The sequence below is a fragment of the Pseudophryne corroboree genome, chromosome 10 (genome assembly GCF_028390025.1).
Source record: "Pseudophryne corroboree isolate aPseCor3 chromosome 10, aPseCor3.hap2, whole genome shotgun sequence".
Taxonomy (NCBI): Eukaryota; Metazoa; Chordata; class Amphibia; order Anura; family Myobatrachidae; genus Pseudophryne; species Pseudophryne corroboree.
In genome coordinates, this window is record NC_086453.1 from 302,133,613 (window position 1) to 302,153,999 (window position 20,387).

At 46.5% G+C, this 20,387-nt stretch overlaps 1 protein-coding gene and 1 long non-coding RNA gene across 7 annotated transcripts in view; one reads left to right on the plus strand and one right to left on the minus strand.

The window, feature by feature from the left end:
- NPHP4 (nephrocystin 4) overlaps positions 1-20,387 on the plus strand; it is a 720,559-nt gene that overhangs the window by 542,705 nt on the left and 157,467 nt on the right. For all 5 annotated transcript variants that reach the window (XM_063943436.1, XM_063943435.1, XM_063943440.1 and 2 more), the window contains 2 exons: positions 13,519-13,710; positions 16,174-16,361. In XM_063943436.1, the coding sequence (XP_063799506.1) occupies positions 13,519-13,710; positions 16,174-16,361 (380 nt within the window). The remainder of the gene's footprint in view (positions 1-13,518; positions 13,711-16,173; positions 16,362-20,387) is intronic.
- Positions 1-20,387, minus strand: part of LOC134966581 (uncharacterized) — a 289,870-nt gene that overhangs the window by 95,922 nt on the left and 173,561 nt on the right. For both annotated transcript variants that reach the window (XR_010188671.1, XR_010188670.1), the window contains one exon: positions 13,157-13,333. This is a non-coding gene — a long non-coding RNA (uncharacterized LOC134966581). The remainder of the gene's footprint in view (positions 1-13,156; positions 13,334-20,387) is intronic.

A 20,387-nucleotide genomic window follows, 5' to 3' on the forward strand; every position in this document is an offset into this window, starting at 1 on the left:
CTACATGAGGATGTTTGAATCTCTTACAAGGCACTAAGAACTTGCAAGTAGTGCAACCATTACAGCTATAACATCCGGGCGGTTTTCTATACACGTTGGGCGCTACTGGCTCATTACGCCCAGAGATATCCGATTGTACTAATCTATCCCTCAAATTCGTACCACGTCTAAACACGGCTACTGGTCTAAGATTACTGAATATTGGCAAATCCTTATCTGAGCGAACAATAGGCCATAACGCCTTAGACAATATAAATATATATATATATATAAAATATATATATATACATATACACACAAACAAACACATATATATATGCACACACACACACACACACACACACACACACACACATATGTGTGTGTGTTTTATGTTTGCCTTCTATGATGTAATGCATTACCTAATTACCTACCTTTATATGTTATACAGTATGTTGCAATATTAATATACATGTTTTTCTCTTTATATAATATGCATTTTATATTTTTTGTTTTTATGTTGCATTTTTTCTGCATAGCATCTTCTATGCAGCCGAAAAATGTGAGGACTGTACATGGATTTCCTTACTGTACTCCAGCAATTCATCATCTGTCATAGATAAAATTTGGAAAAGGGAAAGCAGAAGACTGTAATAAATTACGTGTTTATCTTGCTTAGACAAACCAATTTACACTCCGTTCCAGCTTCTGCTGGAGCTCTGCCATAGCCGATGATCTGGAAAGCTCTGGCTTATGATAATGATTTAAAAGCAAGAAAGTGCTTGACATTCTCTAACTTATAAGACGTAATTAGGTTCTTTTTGATTGTGCCATTGTCTGGCTTCTGGGACACACATTGGTTTTCCTTGAAGGTGAATTGGGTCTTGCTTTGTACCAAACAGTATACTGAAAAGTTTAGGGGTATTCCACCCTCACATATGCCAATAAAGCAATAAACAGTAAAAAAATATATGGGAGAAGTCTACATTATTATCATGTGTGGTAAGTGGGACAGTAGGGATTGTTGGGTAATTCTTACATCAGTCACATTTTTGATGAAGATGGAAAAACCTAGTTTTTATGAATTGTTCAGCTGCCTTTGGCTTAGTTCCCAGATGTTTCCCTATTGTGAGGAAGGATGTTCTAAAATAAATGTTAAGAGTAAAGTCAGACAAACTTGCTTGGAGAATCAGTGATAGCATGCAAATAAATTATGGCCAAATTTCCAAAATATCATCAGTAAAGGAATCTTTATATGTTAAGTGATCATCCCTAACGCTTCTGTAATACTTAAGAGTTGCTACAGATGTGTCCTCCTACATCTAGCCTCCATACGCCACGCAGCGGGAGATACCTGGCGTGAGAGAGCTGACAGGTCCTGTGCAACTCCACTAGCGTTGGGCGTCTTTTCTTTCCAAAAATGCAACTAAGACGCACCAGGAGACGCTGCTGATTAATTTGATATGTGACACTTGTATATCTGTATGCGACTAAGTCTGTATATGAAGCGCAACGGAACTTGGCGTGGAGAAAGCCACGGACGCGGCATCGTTGAACTTTATAGGCAGAGTCAGAGACTCTGTCGCACATAGCTATACCTGTCGCATATCACATTAATCAGCACAGACTCCCGGTGCGTCCTAGTCACATTGTTAAAAAAGACACAGAAGAGACTCCCTAACTCTAGCAGAGTTTCATGGGAGCTGGCGACCGAGAAGGGCTGTTTGGGGCGACTGCAGCATAGATGTATGAGGACACATCTGTACAGAATAATTTGCAATGGACATTGAGCTTTTCTCAATTTATCAAAACACCAGAGAAATCTTTGAACTAACCATTGCTCAATTATGTACTGTAGTACCGCTTACCTCTTATCCCATAGACGTGTATGGGTCAGCGTAATTGTTCAATTCATTAAGTGACGCAAAGAAATCCTGAAAACATGGACTGTTAGGAGGTACTTGAGGAATTGAGGATCACTGATTTAATTAATGCTGTCTGACAAAAGGAAATCTTTTTTTTGTGTGCCTAATCCCTGCTTAGCAAAGTCCCCATTGAGAAGTAATGTCCCGTAAATCTATGGGGGTAATTCAGATCTGATCGCAGCAGCAAATTTGTTAGCTAATGGGCAAAACCTCAGTCTGAATTTTTTTATGGTGTGCGCACGCGCAGCGGCCGCACTGCGCGTGCGCACCCCGGGAGCCCAGTGAGATGCTAAAAGCATCTCTGGGCTGCGATTGCCTTTGCCTGACAGGCAGAGGCGGTCGCGGGCCGGAAGGGGGCGTGCCAATGGCGTTAGAACGTTCCGGACAACAGAAGTGGTCTGGACAACGGAGGCGCGTTCGGGGAGGCGGCCCGCGGAGGCTGCGTGACATCACGCGCAGCCACTGCTTCCCGGGATGCGGCTAGTAGAGGCCTGCCAGTGCACATGAGCAGGGTACGCTGTCTCATTCAGGAGACGTCCACCTTACCATTTCTGCACAATGGCTCTCCCGTCGGATCCATTGAAAGCGCAGTCTCTACAAACGGTTGTAAGTTCCCTCCTGAGTACTGGAGTGGTTGTGCCAGTTCCTCAGCCCCAGAGGGGCAAAGGTTATTACTCGATCCTGTTTCTGGTCCTGAAACCCAATGGTTCCTACCGGCCTAAACTCACCCTCAAATCTTTGAATAAGTTTGTCAGAGTGTCCAAGTTTCATATGGAAACGCTGCGCTCAATAGTTCTGGCTATGGAACCCGGAGACTATATGGTAACCCTGTATATACAGGATGCGTATATGGCATATTCCTATTGCCGTCTCACATCAGCAGTTCCTGCGGTTTGCTGTTGCCGTTCTTTACTACCAATTCCGTTTGGATTGGCTATGGCCCCTTGGATCTTCACCAAGGTCATGGCCGTTTTGTTGGCCCACCTCCGTCGCCAGGGAATCAGAATCCTTCCATACTTGGACGACCTACTGATTCTGGAACTGATGGTGACTTTCCTGCAAGCCCACGGATGGCTAATAAATTGGAAAAAGTCCTCGCTGGTCCCACCTCGGAGCATGGTGCACCTAGGGGGACTTTTGGATACACACAGTCAGAGACTGTTCCTGTCTCCAGACAAGGTCCTGAAACTTCAGGACAGGATAAGGCACTTCATTCATCGCTCCAGAGTGTCCATACACTCGGCGATGCAAGTACTTGGCCTGATGGTGTCATCCTTCGACATGGTAAAGTACACTCAATTTCACTCTCGTCCTCTGCAACGGTTGTTCCTATTAGAGATGAGCGGGTTCGGTTCCTCGGAATCCGAACCCCCCCGAACTTCACCCATTTTACACGGGTCCGAGGCAGACTCGGATCCTCCCGCCTTGCTCGGTTAATCATCCCGCTGTCGGATTCTCGCAAGATTCGTATTCTATATAAGGATCCATGCGTCGCTGCCATTTTCACTTGTGCATTGGAGATGATAGGGAGAGGACGTGTGCAGCGTTCTCAGTTGTGTTCAGTGTGCTGCAAATATCTGTGCTCAGTGTGCTGCAAATATCTGTGCTCAGTGTGCTGCAAATATCTGTGCTCAGTGTGCTTGCAAATATCTGTGCTCAGTGTGCTGAAAATATCTACGTTCTCTGCCTGAAAAACGCTCCCTATCTGTGCTCAGTGTGCTGCAAATATCTGTGCTCAGTGTGCTTTAATGTGGGGACTGGGGACCACCAGTATTTTATAGTAGGAGGACAGTGCAGAGTTTTGCTGACCAGTGACCACCAGTATTATACGTTCTCTACCTGAAAAACGCTCCATATCTGTGCTGCATTGTAGTATATAGTAGGAGGACAGTGCAGAAGTTTGCTGACCAGTGACCACCAGTATTATATCAGTACGGTACAGTAGTCCACTGCTCTACCTACCTCTGTGTCGTCAAGTATACTATCCATCCATACCTGTGGTGCATTTTAGTTGTTGTGCGCAGTAGTAGGAGGACAGTGCATAATTTTGCTGACCACCATTATATAATATATAGCAGTACGGTACAGTAGTCCACTACTCTACCTACCTCTGTGTCGTCAAGTATACTATCCATCCATACCTGTGGTACATTTTAGTTGTTGTGCGCAGTAGTAGGAGGACAGTGCATAATTTTGCTGACCACCAGTATATAATATATAGCAGTACGGTACAGTAGGCCATTGCTATTGATATATTACTGGCATATAATTACACACATTAAAAAATGGAGAACAAAAATGTGGAGGGTAAAATAGGGAAAGATCAAGATCCACTTCCACCTCGTGCTGAAGCTGCTGCCACTAGTCATGGCCGAGACGATGAAATGCCATCAATGTCGTCTGCCAAGGCCGATGCCCAATGTCATAGTAGAGAGCATGTAAAGTCCAAAAAACAAAAGTTCAGTAAAATAACCCAAAAATCTAAATTAAAAGCGTCTGAGGAGAAGCGTAAACTTGCCAATATGCCATTTATGACACGGAGTGGCAAGGAACGGCTGAGACCCTCTCCTATGTTCCTCATGACTAGTGGGTCAGCTTCACATGAGGATGGAAGCACTCATCCTCCCACTAGAAAAATGAAAAGACTTAAGCTGGCAAAAGCACAGCAAAGAACTGTGCGTTCTTCTAAATCACAAATCCCCAAGGAGAGTCCAATTGTGTCGGTTGCAATGCCTGACCTTCCCAACACTGGACGGGAAGAGGTGGCGCCTTCCACAATTTGCACGCCCCCTGCAAGTGCTGGAAGGAGCACCCGCAGTCCAGTTCCTGATAGTCAAATTGAAGATGTCACTGTTGAAGTACACCAGGATGAGGATATGGGTGTTGCTAGCGCTGAGGAGGAAATTGACAAGGAGGATTCTGATGGTGAGGTGGTTTGTTTAAGTCAGGCACCCGGGGAGACACCTGTTGTCCGTGGGGCGAATATGGCCATTGACATGCCTGGTCAAATTACAAAAAAAAATCACCTCTTCGGTGTGCAATTATTTTAACAGAAATGCGGACAACAGGTGTCGAGCCGTGTGTTGCCTTTGTCAAGCTGTAATAAGTAGGGCTAAGGACGTTAACCACCTAGGAACATCCTCCCTTATACGTCAACTGGAGCGCATTCATCAGAAGTCATTGACAAGTTCAAAAACTTTGGGTGACAGCTGAAGCAGTCCACTGACAACTAAATCCCTTCCTCTTGTAACCAAGCTCCTGCAAACCACACCACCAACTCCCTCAGTGTCAATTTCCTCCTTAGACAGGAACGCCAATAGTCCTGCAGGCTATGTCACTGTCAAGTTTGACGAGTCCTCTCCTGCCTGGGATTCCTCCGATGCATCCTTGAGTGTAACGCCTGCTGCTGTTGTTGCTGCTGGTAGTCGATCGTCATCCCAGAGGGGAAGTCTGAAGACCACTTGTACTACTTCCAGTAAGCAATTGACTGTCCAATAGTCCTTTGCGAGGAAGATGAAATATCACAGCAGTCATCCTGCTGCAAAGCGGATAACTCAGGCCTTGGCAGCCTGGGCGGTGTTAAACGTTTTTCCGGTATCCACAGTTAATTCACAGGAAACTAGAGATTTGCTTGAGGTACTGTGTCCCCGGTACCAAATACCATGTAGGTTCCATTTCTCTAGGCAGGCGATACCGAGAATGTACACAGACCTCAGAAAAAGAGTCACCAGTGTCCTAAAAAATGCAGTTGTACCCAATGTCCACTTAACCACGGACATGTGGACAAGTGGAGCAGGGCAAACTCAGGACTATATGACTGTGACAGCCCACTGGGTAGATGTATTGCCTCCCGCAGCAAGAACAGCAGCGGCGGCACCAGTAGCAGCATCTCGCAAACGTCAACTCATTCCTAGGCAGGCTACGCTTTGTATCACCGCTTTCCAGAAGAGGCACACAGCTGACAACCTCTTACGGAAACTGAGGAACATCATCGCAGAATGGCTTACCCCAATTGGACTCTCCTGGGGATTTGTGACATTGGACAACGCCACCAATATTGTGCGTGCATTACATGTGGGCAAATTCCAGCACGTCCCATGTTTTGCACATACATTGAATTTGGTGGTGCAGAATTATTTAAAAAACGACAGGGGCGTGCAAGAGATGCTGTCGGTGGCCCGAAGAATTGCGGGCCACTTTCGGCATTCAGCCACCGCGTGCCGAAGATTGGAGCACTAGCAAACACTCCTGAACCTGCCCCGCCATCATCTGAAGCAAGAGGTGGTAACGAGGTGGAATTCAACCCTCTATATGCTTCAGAGGATGGAGGAGCAGCAAAAGGCCATTCAAGCCTATACAGCTACCTACGATATAGGCAAAGGAGGGGGAATGCACCTGACTCAAGCGCAGTGGAGAATGATTTCAACGTTGTGCAAGGTTCTGCAACCCTTTGAACTTGCCACCCGTGAAGTCAGTTCAGACACTGCCAGCCTGAGTCAGGTCATTCCCCTCATCAGGCTTTTGCAGAAGCAGCTGGAGAGATTGAAGGAGGAGCTAAAACAGCGATTCCGCTAGGCATGTGGGACTTGTGGATGGAGCCCTTAATTCGCTTAACCAGGATTCACGGGTGGTCAATCTGTTGAAATCAGACCACTACATTTTGGCCACCGTGCTCGATCCTAGATTTAAAACCTAAGTTGGATCTCTCTTTCCGGCAGACACAAGTCTGCAGAGGTTCAAAGACCTGCTGGTGAGAAAATTGTCCAGTCAAGCGGAACGTGACTCGTCAACAGCTCCTCCTTCACATTCTCCCGCAACTGGGGCTGCAAGGAAAAGGCTAAGAATTACGAGCCCACCCGCTGGCGGTGATGCAGGGAAGTCTGGAGCGAGTGCTGACATCTGGTCCGGACTGAAGGACCTGCCAACGATTACTGACATGTCGTCTACTGTCACTGCATATGATTCTGTCACCATTGAAAGAATGGTGGAGGATTATATGAGTGACCGCATCCAAGTAGGCACGTCAGACAGTCCGTACATATACTGGCAGGAAAAAGAGGCAATTTGGAGGCCCTTGCAGAAACTGGCTTTATTTTACCTAAGTTGCCCCCCCTCCAGTGTGTACTCCGAAAGAGTGTTTAGTGCAGCCGCTCACCTTGTCAGCAATCGGCGTACGAGGTTACTTCCAGAAAATGTGGAGAAGATGATGTTCAGCAAAATTAATTATAATCAATTCCTCCGTGGAGGCATTCACCAGCAATTGCCTCCAGAAAGTACACAGGGACCTGAGATGGTGGATTCCAGTGGGGACGAATTAATAATCTGTGTACACAGTGAAAGTGGTGAGGAATCGGACGATGAGGAGGAGGTGGACATCTTGCCTCTGTAGAGCCAGTTTGTGCAAGGAGAGATTGATTGCCTCTTTTTTGGTGGGGGCCCAAACCAACCAGTCATTTCAGTCACAGTCGTGTGGCAGACCCTGTCGCTGAAATGATGGGTTTGTTAAAGTGTGCATGTCCTGTTTATACAACATAAGGGTGGGTGGAAGGGCCCAAGGACAATTCCATCTTGCACCTCTTTTTTTCTTTAATTTATCTTTGCATCATGTGCTGTTTGGGGACTATTTTTTAAATCTGCCATCCTGTCTGACACTTGACACTGCAGTGCCACTCCTAGATGGGCCAGTTGTTCGTGTCGGCCACTTGGGTCGCTTAGCTTAACCATCCAGCGACCTTGGTGCACCTCTTTTTTTCTTTGCATCATGTGCTGTTTGGGGACTATTTTTTAAATCTGCCATCCTGTCTGACACTGCAGTGCCACTCCTAGATGGGCCAGGTGTTTGTGTCGGCCACTTGGGTCGCTTAGCTTAGCCACACAGCTACCTCATTGCACCTCTTTTTTTCTTTGCATCATGTGCTGTTTGGGGACTATTTTTTAAATCTGCCATCCTGTCTGACACTGCAGTGCCACTCCTAGATGGGCCAGTTGTTTGTGTCGGCCACTTGGGTCGCTTAGCTTAACCATCCAGCGACCTTGGTGCACCTCTTTTTTTCTTTGCATCATGTTCTGTTTGGGGACTATTTTTTAAATCTGCCATCCTGTCTGACACTGCAGTGCCACTCCTAGATGGGCCAGGTGTTTGTGTCGGCCACTTGGGTCGCTTAGCTTAGCCACACAGCTACCTCATTGCAACTCTTTTTTTCTTTGCATCATGTGCTGTTTGGGAACTATTTTTTAAATCTGCCATCCTGTCTGACACTGCAGTGCCACTCTTAGATGGGCCAGGTGTTTGTGTCGGCCACTTGGGTCGCTTAGCTTAGTCATTCAGCGACCTTGGTGCAAATTTTAGGACTAAAAATAATATTGTGAGGTGTTCAGAATAGACTGGAAATGAGTGGAAATTATGGTTATTGAGGTTAATAATACTATGGGATCAAAATGACCCCCAAATTCTATGATTTAAGCTGTTTTTGAGGGGTTTTTGTAAAAAAAACACCCGAATCCGACAAAAAAATTTCAGGGAGGTTTTGCCAAAACGCGTCCGAATCCAAAACACGGCCGCGGAACCGAATCCAAAACCAAAACACAAAACCCGAAAAATGTCCAGTGCACATCACTAGTTCCTATACAAGTAGGACGGCCTACCTCATCGGATCAGATACCAAAAGGTCTCTGTGACTCCGGTGGTTTGTCTGTCGCTGTGATGGTGGCTACAGGATCGGCAATTGAGCAGGGGCTATCCCTTCTGGATCCTCAACTGTATCCAACTGATAACGGATGCCAGTCTTCGGGGATGGGGAGCGGTGTTGGAGCAACACTTGTTTCAGGGTCGTTGAACTGGGGAAGAATCACTACTTCCGATCAATATTCTGGAGCTGAGGGCAGTGTTCAATGCACTGTCTCTCGTCCTGCCTCTGGTACAGAATAGGCCTGTTCAGGTACAATCAGACAACGCCACTACAGTGGCTTACATAAACTATCGGGGCAGCACTCGAAGCCGCATGTCAGTGTTGGAGGTGTCCAAAATTCTATGTTGGGCGGAACGCCATCAACCAGCTATATCAGCAGTATTCATTCCAGGTTTCCTTAATTGCGTCTCGACACAATCACAAGGTCTTCGAATCACGGATCAGCTGCCTTACATATTCCCTCCGGTATCACTCCTGCCCATGGTACTGTGGAAGTTCAAGCAAGAAGGAGGAATGCTAATTCTAGTTGCTCCAGCGTGGCCCAGATGTCATTGGTTCTCAGACCTGCAGGGTGTCCCGACAGAGCGTCCCCTTCTACTTCCTCAGCGTCAAGACCTCCTTGAACAGGGCCCTTGTCTCTTTCCGGACTTGGCTTTGACGGCGTGGCCCTTGAAGCATCACTCCTAAGGGCCAAAGGATTTACGGAGATGGTTTTTCAGACTATGCTGAAGGCCGGCAAACCAGCCTCTGCCCAGATTTATTACAGGGTTTGGCATTCTTACTTCACCTGGTGTGCTGATAAGAATTATGACGCTTATAGATTCAGAACTTCCAGAATTCTGGCTTTTCTACAAAGAGGCTTAGACTTGAGTCTTCGTCTGGCCTCCCTCAAGGTTCACATATCTGCCTGTCGGTATGGTTTTAGCGCAAGATTGCCTTTCATACATTCACTCAGGGTGATCTACATATTCAGCCTCCCTATGTCCCTACAGTGGCTCCTAAGGACCTGTTTATTGTATTGAAAGCCCTTCAAGAATCTCCATTTGAGCCTCTTGAATCGGTGGACCTCAAATGGCTCACGGCCAAGGTCCTTTTCTTCCTTGCTATTGCCTCTGCAAGAAGGGTTTCGGACTTAGGCGCTTTGTCCTGTCGGCCGCCCTTTCTGATCGTGACAGGGCGGTTCTCCGAACTAGGCCCGGTTGCTTAAGGTGGTGTCATCTTTTTCATCTGAACCAAGAGATCGTGGTTCCGGCCTTTATCTCTTCGGATTTGTCGGCTAAAGAACGGTCTTTAGATGTGGTTAAGGCTCTTTGTGTCTCTGTGGACAGGACTGCCTCTATTAGATGGTCTGATGCCCTATTTGTCCTTTTTGCATTCCACAAACGTGGCTGGCCTGCGAATAAGCAAAACTTGGCCAGATGGATTAGAATGGTGATTGCACATGCTTATGCGCAGGCTGGACTTCCAGCTCCTGCTGCGATTAAGGCCCATTCTACCCGGTCTGTTGGACGTTCTTGGGCAGCCCACCGTGGCGCATCTGCAGAACAGTTGTGCAAGGCGGCTATATGGTCCTCTGTCAACACGTTTCTTAGGTTCTATGCCTTTGATATCTTCACCTCCCAGGATGCATCCTTTGGACGCTGGAATCTCACATCCATAAGGCGCGTTGCCTCTCTTGAGGAACTGCTTTAGGACATCCCCGATGTTTCCCTGTGGAAACCAATGTACCCTGCTGCAAAAAAGGAGTGTAATGGTAGACTTACCTTTGTTAACTCGCTTTCTGCGAAGTTCATTGGGTTCCACAGGGTGCCCACCCTGATGCACCTAGTTTCTTTGGGTTTGTATGGCATTAACCCTGGTACCTTCTCCTGTCGTGAGATTGTGTTCTTATGTGACTGACATCTGCCTTCTCTCTTGCCTGTTTCATGAATTGGACTGGTCACCAAAACTGAGCTCCCAGTGCCTGGAGGTGGGGTTATAGAGGAAGCTTCTATGCATCCTGGGACAGCTAAAGCTTTACCTGTTTGTGCCTCTGGATCCAGATGCACTCTACACTCCCCAATGTTTCCCTGTGAAACCCAATGTACTTTGCAGAAAGAGAGTTAACAATGGTAAGTCTACAGATGGAGCCACACTAGTCGTGGCTCCGTTTGTGCCTAGGACTCAGCGTCTCCGTCTCCGACTGGGTGCGCGTGCCCAGGACGGAGACGCGCCCCATTCATTAGAATGGGAGAGCATCTTCGTCCGGGCAGGCGTGCACGCTCAGGCGGAGACGCTCTCCTATTCTATGAATGGAAGAGCGTCTCTGTGCACTCCCGGCGTGACTGGGCAGACGGAGAGCCTAGTCACACCAGGAGTGCTTGTTTGCGATGGAGTCGCCTCAGATGAGCACGGCTCCATCTGTACCATAACTCTCCTTTTTGCATAATGGCACAAGAGATGAAGGATTTAGTATGAAATACCTACAATCAAAATCCCGACAACAATTGACCGACGGTCAAAATCCCGGCAGGGTCAAAATACCAACATTTAAAATGTCAACAGGTCAAAAAGTCGACACGTTTTTCATTGTTTTTTTGTGTGCGTGTCGACATGGACACCGTATAAGTGTACTTTGTCCCCTCGCAGGGTCCACTGGGATGGTAATGTATGAACAAGTCTGTTTCAATGAAAAAATAATGAAAAACTCATGTCGACTTTTTGAGCTGTCGCCATTTTACATGTCGGAATTTTGACCTTGTCAGTATTTTAAATGTTGGGATTTTGACCATCGGCCAATGGTTGTCGGTATTTTGACCGTCGGGATTTTGATTGTAGGTAAATTGACCGCATAACGAGATAAATTGTATCCTGGAGGGTGTCGTACTGTCCCATGAATCCAGGAGGACTCCCTGAATTGTAGTAGTCCCCTGGACATTCTGGGAGAGTAAGTAAATATTCTGGGCACTGTGGGGGTCATTCAGACCTGATCGCACGCTAGGTTTTTTCGCTGCGATCAGGTCAGAACTGTGCATGCGTATGCACCGCAATGCGCAGGCGCGTCGCACGGGTACAAAGCGAATCGTTGCTGAGCGATGGATTTAACGAAGAATCTATTTGCACGACCGATCGCAAGGAGTTTGACAGGAAGAAGGCGTTTGTGGGTGGCAACTGACCATTTTCTATGAGTGTTTGGAAAAACGCAGGCGTGTCCAAGCGTTTGCAGGGAGGGTTCCTGATGTCAATTCCGGCCCCGAACAGGCTGAAGTGATCGCAGTGGCTGAGTAAGTTCTGGGCAACTCAGAAACTGCACAAAACATTTTTGTACCGCTCGGCTGCACATGCGATCGCACACTTACAAAGCTAAAATACACTCTCCTATAGGCGGCGACTATCTGATCGCAGTGCTGCAAAAAATAGCTAGCGAGCGATCAGGTCTGAATTAGGCCCCATGTACAACAGTTCAGATGTGTTTGGAGAGTGCTTTGCTGCTGCTTACTTGGAAGCAGCAGCGATAGCACTAATATAATAATGCAGCAGGAGGCATCTGGTATAAGTAGACCCCTCCTGCTTGCATTAGAGATCTGAGCTGCATCCTAGGACATCCTATGCTGGCCTCATCACTCCCCCAAAACAGCAGTGACACGTCTTGGGAAACGGCGGCTTTCGCTGCCCCATCCCCTCCCCCAAACGGCAGCAGACTGTCAGTCACTGAAGTGTGCAGCCATAGGACACGTTCTGCACATTGATACTTTGCGCTTTGTGACGCGGACCAAACAGGATCTGAGTTAGGTCCAAGATGTGGTGCTGAATATTAGACTGGGAACTAGATAATATAGAAACAGATATGACCATGTAAATTAGAATTGCCACCAGATATGGCTCTCCAGATTACACTTGACAATAGGTCCCTGCTAGGTGACCTGGAAAACATGAACTGTTGGGGGTCCTTGAGGACCGAGTTTGGGAACCAGTGGCTTACACAGAAGACTACACTAACATACATGTCTTCACTCTTCAAAATTTCTCACAAGTTGGCCTTTCCGCTTTGTGCAAGGTCTGCACCCAATCTTTGTAATATCCTTTCTACCACAACAAGACATTCTAGTCACCAAACCTTCAAATGTTCCCTGAAAACTCAACTCTTCAGGCAAGCTTATCACATTCTAGCCAACCACCTGCCCTCTACACAGCTCACACATACAGTAACATTCTTATCTACACTCAAACAACCGTCTGACCCCAGGCCAACATTGCGGTGTCACTGGATCATACAGCCCACCAAGAATCTCTGCAATCTGGCTGAACCACTATGCAGCATGTACAGATGGATCCACGGTTATCTTGGCTTCTCTGCTGCGCCTAGGCACACCATAGTTTATTAGCATAAGCCCTTCATCTATTGTTCTCAGCTGCAATACAATACAGAGAGAACAATACATCAGAGGATTAAGTCATTACAGCAGGTGATTAAGTCTGACTGCCCTGGCCAAGATAAAGATGGCTCCATCTCTAGCAGTTATCCTCATGTATCAAATTCCTATTCCCCAATAGACTGTAAGCTTGCAAGCAGGGCCCTCTCACCTCTTCATGGCTGTCTCGTCAGTCTTGTTTTTAAAATTATCTTGTTTCCAATTGTAAAGTGCAATGGAATCTTCTGGCGCTATATAATAAACGTTAGTACACGATCATCTTGGCTTCTGTGCTGCACCTAGGCACACCATGGTTTATTAGCATAAATCTTTCATCTATTGTTCTCAGCTGCAATACAATAAGAGAGAACAATACATCAGGGGATTAAGTCCGACTGCCCTGGCTCAGTTAATCATATTAAAGACCAAGATAAAGATGGCTCTATCTGTAAATAAACAAATGATGTCAATATTAAAACATATTATTAGATTCTCCTGCAAATCACATTTAACCATTGTGCCTTACTTTTCCAGCACCACCTCCACCCTGTCTCGAGCCACCTTGGCGCGACTCTACTCCGTTGGTTTCCCTGATATATTTGACTGCAATAAGGAGGTTGCAGAGGTGATTGATCCATCCAGTCCAGTGAACTTTAATCCCCAGCGAGAAGAAGCTGATTATCTGCAGTGTAATGAAATAGTTCTGCAGTTTCTGGCCTTCAGCAGGTAAGACGTAACATTACTATGCACTCCTTTGATGAGTGTGTTTTTGTGTGTCTGACGAGCTTCTTATGAATATGTAGTCACCGTGCAACTCATTGATCCATGCACTAATCAATCACAGTCCAGAAAAGTTCACTGAGTGGCAATCCTGACTGTCAGGTTTATTTATTGCTTGCAGAATTGATCTAGACAATGAAGTCTGATGTATCACAAATCACACAGTCATTTTAGTATTCATGCAAAGTTATTTTAAAGACCTGCCACACATGCTTTAATACTAAAGCACACTTACACATGCTTTAATCCAGCAGAAAAACACTTCTAATTGAAGACACCCCACACATTGCCCTTCAGGAAAAGGTCTATAATACAGTCCAGTAGGTCTGTAGTGACACTGCTGACTGATAGTAGCACCTGCTGGCTCACAATGACGCTGGTGCTTCTATGACTGCAGGTATTGATATTACAGTAGGACATCAGGGGTAGACTGATTTTAAGTGAGTTTTTTTCTAAACATTCTCATTCTGAGTTGGACACAGTCACCGTTGTCCTTGAGTAATTTGCTGCAGACGTGTCTGCGACAAAACCCTTTCCTGGTGTACCTCCATGTAATGATTCAGAAGCCCACTGTCCGCGTCAGTAGATGCTGAGATACAGCTTGGTGCATTTTTAGATGCCAGCATTGGTTGAACCGTTGACACTTGCACCTGCCCTATGCCAAGTGCAGTTTTCCCATCTAAGTGTGGCCTCATATGTGGTTCCCATGGTGCCTTGTCTCCATCTGAGTACGGCCTTCTTTGTGGGTGTTTGAGCATTTCTGTAGGCACCTGCTTTCAGTGACATGCTTGTGACACCATCAGAAGTTGCAACATATTTGTGCGTCTTTTTAGCCACCCCCTTCTAACCTCTCCGTCACCATCCAGGAACGCCCCTCACATTTCCCACTACTGTGCAACCAAACCTGTGCTGCAACTCTGTACGTACAAAACCGGGATGCATATGAGAAAACATTGGCTGTAAACGTGAATATCAGATAGTGTCCAACTCAGGTTCAGGCCTCAAGTGTGTTTAGTGCGATTGTGCATGGGCATTATTCCAGTAATGGCTGGCATTCAGCCTGATTGAGAGATGGACGCAAATCTGCCACTTTACATAGCTGCAAATACGTGTGAATATGCAGAGTTGTGCAAATCTATGCGACCGCAGCGCCCTCATCCATCCACTTGTGAAAGTAGCCATTACCATAATCAGCAGCCATTTGCATCAGGCAAATTCTAGTCATTTTGCAGGGGAGCTATAACCTGAAAGTGTCCTTTCTCCTCCTTTATTTTATCCTAATAATCTTACTCTGCTTAATGAAGTCTCGTTATTGTTCTGCTCGGCAAAACAAGGTCTATTGGCTCCTCTTCTGTAGGAGTGTCGTCAGTCCAGCTAACTTCTCCCCTATTCTTGTCCAGACCCTGCTTCTTCACAGATCTCTGCTCCCCGACACAAAGCCAGGGACACGGCGTCCACAGCTGACTTTGCACTGCGGATTTGCTGTTTTGCGCTTCAGAAATTAATTCTGTAACGTCCTAAACTATAAAACATATTTCTGTTTACCTTCGCTGGCTAGAGTACAGAATGTGTCCTCTTACATCTTTGCTCTGTGCGCTATAAGTCATATAACACATATAACACATAATGCGTGAGTGCCATGTGACGCCGAACATCTTTTTTTCCTTAGACGCAATATAACACAATGCAAAATGATATGCAGCATGCCTATATTCTGTGTGTGGCTGCGACTGTATATGCATACAAAATGCTATGCTACAGTGTTTTCTTGAACGTGGCATTTCAGCTGCAGATACAGCCGCAATTACTCACAGAATATAGGCATGCTGCAGATCAGTTTAATCAGCAGAAGCTGATCGTGCGTCCTATTGCATTGTATCGATGCATTTTCGTGGAACACATTGCAAAAAAAGACGCTTGGCGCTACAGAGTCCCGCCTTGTCATGGCACGATTTGAAGGGCTGTTTAGTGTGACTGCAGCAAAGATGTAAGGGGACACATCTGTATGTACTTACAGTACAACGTTTACATTTTCCCCAACACGGGAGAGAGATGTAGCTGATCACCATGGGAAGTGTGGCTGGTTGCTGTCGTCGTCACTAGTTTCTGCCCCCTCACAGCATAATGGGGTGAACTGCCAGGCTGTGAGAGAAGTTGGGGCCAAGATGGCGTGATTCCAAGAGACTATTGTCATTGCACCCCGTCCCACTTGTTTCGTTGGGTGACCTACTCTTACAGAAGTCCCAGGAACTCCCCATAAATTGGTGAGTCCCCCAGATGGTCTGGGAGAGTATGCCAATAGATACATTTGCCTAAAACTGCTTGGCTACAGGTAATTGTATGAATGCTGTCAGTTTTATGTATTCAGTATGGTAGAGTATTCATTACATTCTCACTTCTGTTTGTTAGTGTGCAAGAGGACAACATCTCAACACACTGGCCCCAGACCATTTACTTCACCTTCCAGTTTTACCGTTTCCAGCCCGTAACCACCCCACGGCTACAACTTGTTCAAATGCATTCTTCCAGAGTGTCCCGTTCTGATACACCAGCCCGTGTTTTACTGCAGATCAACAAGGATGGTTCTATAAACTCAGGTAAGTGTCTATAGTGCGCGTTGCAGACCTAAAGTCCTTTATTATGTACCGGAGGTAGAAAACTTGTTCCACTCCAGCTGTTGTAGAACTATAAGCCTCAGCATGCACGGTGAGCTGGGGTTAGACAACATGTTGCTATCCAGTCGGTTTCTTCTACAAGTACCAGCATGCCCTGTCCGCAAGAGGGAGTGCAGGCTGCGGATCTACAACTGTTGTGGAACTGTAAGTCCCAGCATGGCCAACTGCTTGCTCAGTCTAGGTGCATAAAGCAAACAGTCACTTACTTGCAGTGAAACTGGTGTCATTGAATATAAGGAAACTCGTGTCGACTGCACATATAGATTTCAGTTTGTACATGTTGAATATCATATTTATTGCATAAAACATGATTTAAATCAACCACATCAGTTTCGACACCTTTACCTTACAAGGGTATATTCAATAAGAGTGGGATCCACTCCGACATGCATTTGTCGGAATGGATCCGACAAGCCCCATTCAATAGGGTGGCCAAATCCGACTGTTGGATTGCCCGTTCTCTCCCATCCTGCTGCTGCTGTCAGCAGCTCCCTGTGTGTGAGATCACAGGGAGCTGCTGGAGACAGCCACACAGAAGCATTCTGTGCTGGCCGGGGAGCGCTGCGGGGAGAAAGGTGCCTGCCCGGGGGGATGTCAGAGAGGAGCTGTGTCTTCCAGTGGCCGCCTCTGTCTCCCTCCCTCGCCCCGCTCCCCCGTCTCCTCACCTCAATCCGACTTTTTTAAAAGTCGGATTGAGGTTGTCGGAAACGGGGCCAAATCATGTCAGATTTGGCCTTGTTTCCGACAAAAGCACGTGGATCCGTGGCTATTCCGCCGATCCACGTTTTTTTCCGACAAGTCAGGAATTCCCGACTTGTCGGAAAAAAACAGCCTCTAATGAATAGGTTGGAACCCCTTCCGACCTAAATCTGTCGGAAGCTGCCGTCTTTCCGACAAGACGGCAGCTTCCGACACTTATTGAATATACCTCCCAGTCTGAATTACCAGTATGTTTTCGGCCAGAGCAGGAAAAATAGGCAAGCGTAAAGACCTGTGCGACTTTGACAAGGGCCAAAGTGTGATGGTGAAACAACTGGGTGAGAGCATCTCCAGAACGGCAGGTCTTGTGGGGTGTTCCCTGTATGCAGTGGTTAGTACCTACCAGTAGTGGTCCATAGAAGGACAACCAGTAAATAGGTGACAGGGTCATGGGTGCCCAAGGCTCATTGATTCGCTTGGGGAGCAGAGGCTAGCCCATCCAGTCCCATCTCACAGAAGAGCTACTGTATTATAAATTGCTGCAATAGTTAATGCTGGTTGTGATAGAAAGGTGCATCGCAGCTTGCTGCTTATCTGCAGACCGGACAGAACGCCCATGCTGCCCTCCTGTCCACCACCGACAACGCCAACAAGGGGCATGTGATTGCCAGAACTGACCATGGAGCAATGGAAGAAGGTGGCCTGGTCTGATGATCCACGTTTTCTTTCACAGATGTGTCCTCATACGCCTAGCCTCAATATGCCGTGAGATGAGACTCCTGGCGCGAATGAACTGCACAGTGCGGTATAGCAGCTTTTTTTGCCCAAATGTGCATCTTAATCGCACTGTGATTTGACATACAGTAACTGCTTCACAAGACTGCACTGATTCATTTCATATGTGACACTTGTATATCTGGGTGTGACTGAGTCTGTGGTCCTGATTCAGATTTGTATAAAAACCCAGTCTATTATGTACAGATGTGTCCTCATACAGCCAGCCTCAATACGCCATGCAGCGCGAGATGCCTGCTGTGTGTGAGCCACCAGGTCCCGTGCAGCTTTGCTAATGTCTGCCGTCTTTTTTTGCAAAAAAACTCACCTTGGTCATAACGCAATGTGACTAAGATGTACCAAGAGACTGCTGATTAATTCAATACAGTATGTGACACTTGTATATCTGTGTGCAACTGAGTCTGCATACGGAGCAGAAATAGAACTAGGCATGGAAAAAAGCAGCGGCTGCTACATTGTAGCACTTCATATACAGATTCAGAGTCTCAGTCGCACACAGATGTACAAGTATCATATATCATATTAATCAGCACAGTCTCCTGGTGCGTCATAGTCGCAATGCATTGTGACTAAGATGCATTTTCAGCAAAAAAGGATCAAAATTGAAACCCAACGACGAACTACTTGGCATGACTGCAGTAAAGATGAATGTAGACATATCTGTACAAATCCGATGGTTAATGGTCTGCGTATGTGCAAGACGGATTTTGCGATACCATTTGCAGCCCGCCCTTCGTTGCAGCATGATTGACATGCTGCGTGGTGTTTGGGGGCAGCAACCAGCACAGTTCTTCAAAACGAGGACGTGCTTGGTTCAGGGTCTGTGTCGTCGGATGCAGACTTCCTGGACCCAGCTGTCCAGATCCTACGGCCAGTCTGAGTAAAGCTTAGTACACACCTGACAGACACATCGGCAGACCTGCCGTCGTGTTGACAGCAGGGCCGATCCAGGTAAGTATATCCACTTACTGATCAGCCTTGCAACGTGTCGGTCAGGAAGTGTAAGGACCTGAGTGACTTTGACAAGGCATTTAAATTTTCCCGTCCAGCTGTGACGTTTGGTCCCCCGCAGCAAGTGTACGGATGGTCGCCAGACCGTCCGTACACACAGCCAGATGCGCCGATATATCTGAAGATGTGCAGCACAGCCGACATGATATGTCTGTAAACAATGTCATTCACAGACATATCGGGGGTAAACACCGCCGACAGGCTTGCAATATATATTAATATATCAACCAGCGTTCACCCAGCATAAGCTTCAGTTTACACAATCTGGTTGAGGTCTGCTAACATTGCAGGTTGCATTGGTGATCTAGTGCTGCATCCTCAGACGCACACTCGGATCTTGCAGAAGGTTACAATAGGTGTCTATCTCCTACAGGCGCCTCCTGCTGCATCTGCATTTTGGTGGTCATTCCAAGTTGATCGCTAGCTGCATTTGTTCACAGCGCAGCGATCAGGCTTAAAAATGGCAATTCTGCGCATGCGGCGCAATGCGCACGCGCGACGTACGGGCACAACGAATTACACAGTTTTGCACAGGATCTAGCGATGCATTTCAGTCGCACTGCTGGCCGCAGAGTGATTGACATGAAGTGGGCGTTTCTGGGAGGCAACTGACCGTTTTCAGGGAGTGTGCGGAAAAACGCAGGAGTGGTTGGGCGAACGCTGGGCAGGTGTGTGACGTCATATCCGGAACTGAATAGTCTGAAGTGATCACAAGCGCTGAGTAGGTTTTGAGCTACTCTGAAACTGCACAAACATTTTTTGCAGGCGCTCTGCGATACAACCGTTCACATTTCTGCTAAGCTAAAATACACTCCCAGTGGGCGGCGGCATAGCGTTTGCGTGGCTGCTAAAAACTGCTAGCGAGCGAACAACTCGGAATGACCCCCTTTATTTGTACAGCATTGCACAGCTGCTTCCCTGCGTCTGTGCATTTCCATACAAATCGGAATAAGGCCCTGAATCTGTATACAAAGCACAATGGATCATGGTGTGAAAAAAGCTGCATCCTAGCACTTCATAAACAAATTTCAGATTCATTCACACACAAGGCAAGTTGCACAGGACATGGCGCGCCAATAAGGGATGTTTGGCATGACTGCAGCAATAGTGTATGAGGGCACAGCTGTACATCATGCTAAAGGAATCTGTAATGCATTAGTTATGTCTTACTTTCCACATGTCAGCATTGGATTGGATATTTGTTTTTATGTGCTGTTTTAATAGATTATTGTCTTTTCCAGTACTTTGGAAATACTTTATATTTCTTTAAGCACAGGTTTGCAATTTCTGTCTGTTACAAATTTGATCATAATTACTTTTTAGTGATGAGTTTATAAAAAAATAACTGATTTCTTATTTTCTTTATCATTCTTATACAATGCATGTAGTGTTTCATCCATAGGGGGAGATTAAATTAGGAGCAGTGTTTCCCCGCAGCTAATT